The sequence below is a fragment of the Priapulus caudatus genome, unplaced genomic scaffold, assembly GCF_000485595.1.
Source record: "Priapulus caudatus unplaced genomic scaffold, Priapulus_caudatus-5.0.1 Scaffold76, whole genome shotgun sequence".
In the NCBI taxonomy this organism is placed as follows: Eukaryota; Metazoa; Priapulida; class Priapulimorpha; order Priapulimorphida; family Priapulidae; genus Priapulus; species Priapulus caudatus.
The window spans coordinates 498,362-500,861 of NW_014577137.1; the positions used below are offsets into that span (position 1 = coordinate 498,362).

Sequence of the window (2,500 nt, forward strand, 5' to 3'; positions counted from 1 at the left end):
CGCTCCTGATATATACTAGATGTTTGTGTGCGTTTGTATGGGTGGTTATGGTTATCGTTATGGTCGTTCGCTATATAGTATAAAGTAAAGTCACACACGAACACCCGTGTAGATAAAAACAAAGTCAAGGTATAGAATAAGGGTGTTTAAAGTTTAATTGACAAGCTTTCGAGATAACATCTCTTCATCAGTGTATATATATGTGCGTGTTCTTTTGTCGTCCATATTCATGGCAACGCGCGAATTGTGTGATTCATTCATTTTTGATTATCTATTAACGCATTGTATTAGTTTTTGATTTTTTGATTCTATTCCAATGTCTGCTGACCTGATGAAGAAATGTAATCTCGAAAGCTTGTCAATTAAACTTTAAACACCCTTATTCTATACATTGACTTTGTTGTTATACAGATAGATAGATACATTTCTGCGACTGTGACGTAATATATTACAGTGAACGCATCTGTTAACGACCGCATATAGCAAAGCAGCGATGAAAGCATGGGAAACAAACAAATCTAAATTAATATGATCTATTTCGTGGTCCGGCCTGAATCTGTCACAGATCTATATACGATCACTGTGTCACAAACTGCCAGCCGAGCGAACAGGAAACAATTAATTTTAATCTGTTTTAAAGCAGAGTATAGTTTGACATCATAAACAATTTTATCTATGTTCGAAGCGCAGTACAATTGAACAAAAGTTACAATACCGTAAGCAGTTCAACTAATGAGAAGAAGATGAGTAAATGCGATTTCGATTTGGAAAACAATCAAGCAAATCCTGGCTGTAAAGCTATCGCCAGTGCGTATGAAGCAACATTGAACACAGAATTTACGTTATATAGCGAAGCAGACACCCGCGAAACGGGCACTATAGAGATCAAACAACTTTGCTGTGCAACCACTCCTTCCTCAAAATCTGTATCATTTCATCAGGAGCACAGACACTAATAAAATGATGGCGAATGAACCCAAATTATAGTTAAAGCATACTACCAAAGTTTTAATGTTGATGTACTTTATATCGTTAATTTCACGTGTGCGTGTCTGTTTGTTTCTTACTCTGCTTATCTGTGTCTGTCTGTTTGTCCGTCCGTCCGTCCGTCCGCCCGTCCGTCCGCCCGTCCGTCCGCACGCATTAAAGCGCCACAATATATATATACGTTCTCCTGTCGTCTATATTCAGCTCGCGAGTGCCAGTAGAACGACCAGACGATGTATGAGGTGGAGAAACGTACACAAGTACAATAGAGTCGCTAATTTCCACGCGGAAATTGTCAGACTTGTGGCTTTTGGCGATATCGGACAACAGCCACGGCGGCAAATACTGTGACAGATGTGAACATCGTAATACGACTATGTTTAGTCGCAAAGTAGCAGTAAATGTACGCGGGTCATATAGAAATTAAAGGCAATGTACGCGTCATGGGTAGGAAACGCAACCGTGTAACGGCAATTATTTTTGTATTCATTATAATATCACTTATCAGCCGAGCTTCTAAACCTGTCAGATACACGCACGCGAGTGCCATGGCCATGCATTACGCATGTTTTAAGTTGAATGTCAACGTAGTTTTACGAAATGCTTGATCGATGTTGAATCGAGGTTGAATCAATGTGTTTTGCCCTACTGCCTCCAGGTGGACCATATCGGGGCATCAGCAATAGGATAGACAGCGGTTTCTGTAGCAAACTCTGCTCAGCTACCCTACTCGTTTACGTTGCTCGCTTAATTGTTCACCTTATCCCGCGTACATATGCCCGTAACTATATATGTACATGTGGCTGTACGTGTACATACGTGTACATACGTGTACAGGTGAACACTCCGTTTACTTTAACAAAGCAATATTTTTCACGCTTTTATCAAAAAGTGCACAATTAATCTGATTATGGCTCGTAGCTTCTGTCATAATAAGACGTGTTTACAGGCGATCTTCCACTGATTATAATCTGAATTCTTCTTACCCGTCTCTAGTCCGTCTCACGTCGCCAACCAACGCAGACCCGCACGCAGCCTCGTCGTATTATGATATATATATATATATATATATCTCATCGTTGACTTGTCTGAAGCCACGATGCCAGCGACTATCAATCCGACCATACTAAGTCACCAGTAGTAAAGACCGCAGATAATACCCGTATATACGATCTTTCCTAGAAGAACCGCGGTGACAAGCAGATTCAGATAAATGAAACTTCCAGAAAAATAAATAAATTTCCATAAATAAAACTCCCAGAACCAAACAGGGATCTGAAATGAATCTACCGTACAGTGTAGAAACGTATCTGCTCAATAGTAAAAGAATATACCTAGCGTGAATCCGGGCAGCAGGTCGGTGTTGTCGTTGATTTCATTGACAGCGTAGATGACGGCCTCTAGTAGCTGTATTCCATCCTCGCCCTGGAGTCGTCCGCACTGCCCTAGTCTGTCGTCACGCTCGTGTATGGGAACCATGACGCCTTCAACAATGGCAGACGAACACCGGATT

The 2,500-nt window shown here is 41.0% G+C and overlaps 1 protein-coding gene across 1 annotated transcript in view; it reads right to left on the reverse strand.

Annotated features, from left to right (window-relative positions):
* Positions 1–2,500, reverse strand: part of LOC106821520 (metabotropic glutamate receptor 3-like) — a 35,775-nt gene that overhangs the window by 23,314 nt on the left and 9,961 nt on the right. The window contains exon 3 of the mRNA XM_014826369.1: positions 2,322–2,471. Within this exon, the coding sequence (XP_014681855.1) occupies positions 2,322–2,471 (150 nt within the window). The remainder of the gene's footprint in view (positions 1–2,321; positions 2,472–2,500) is intronic.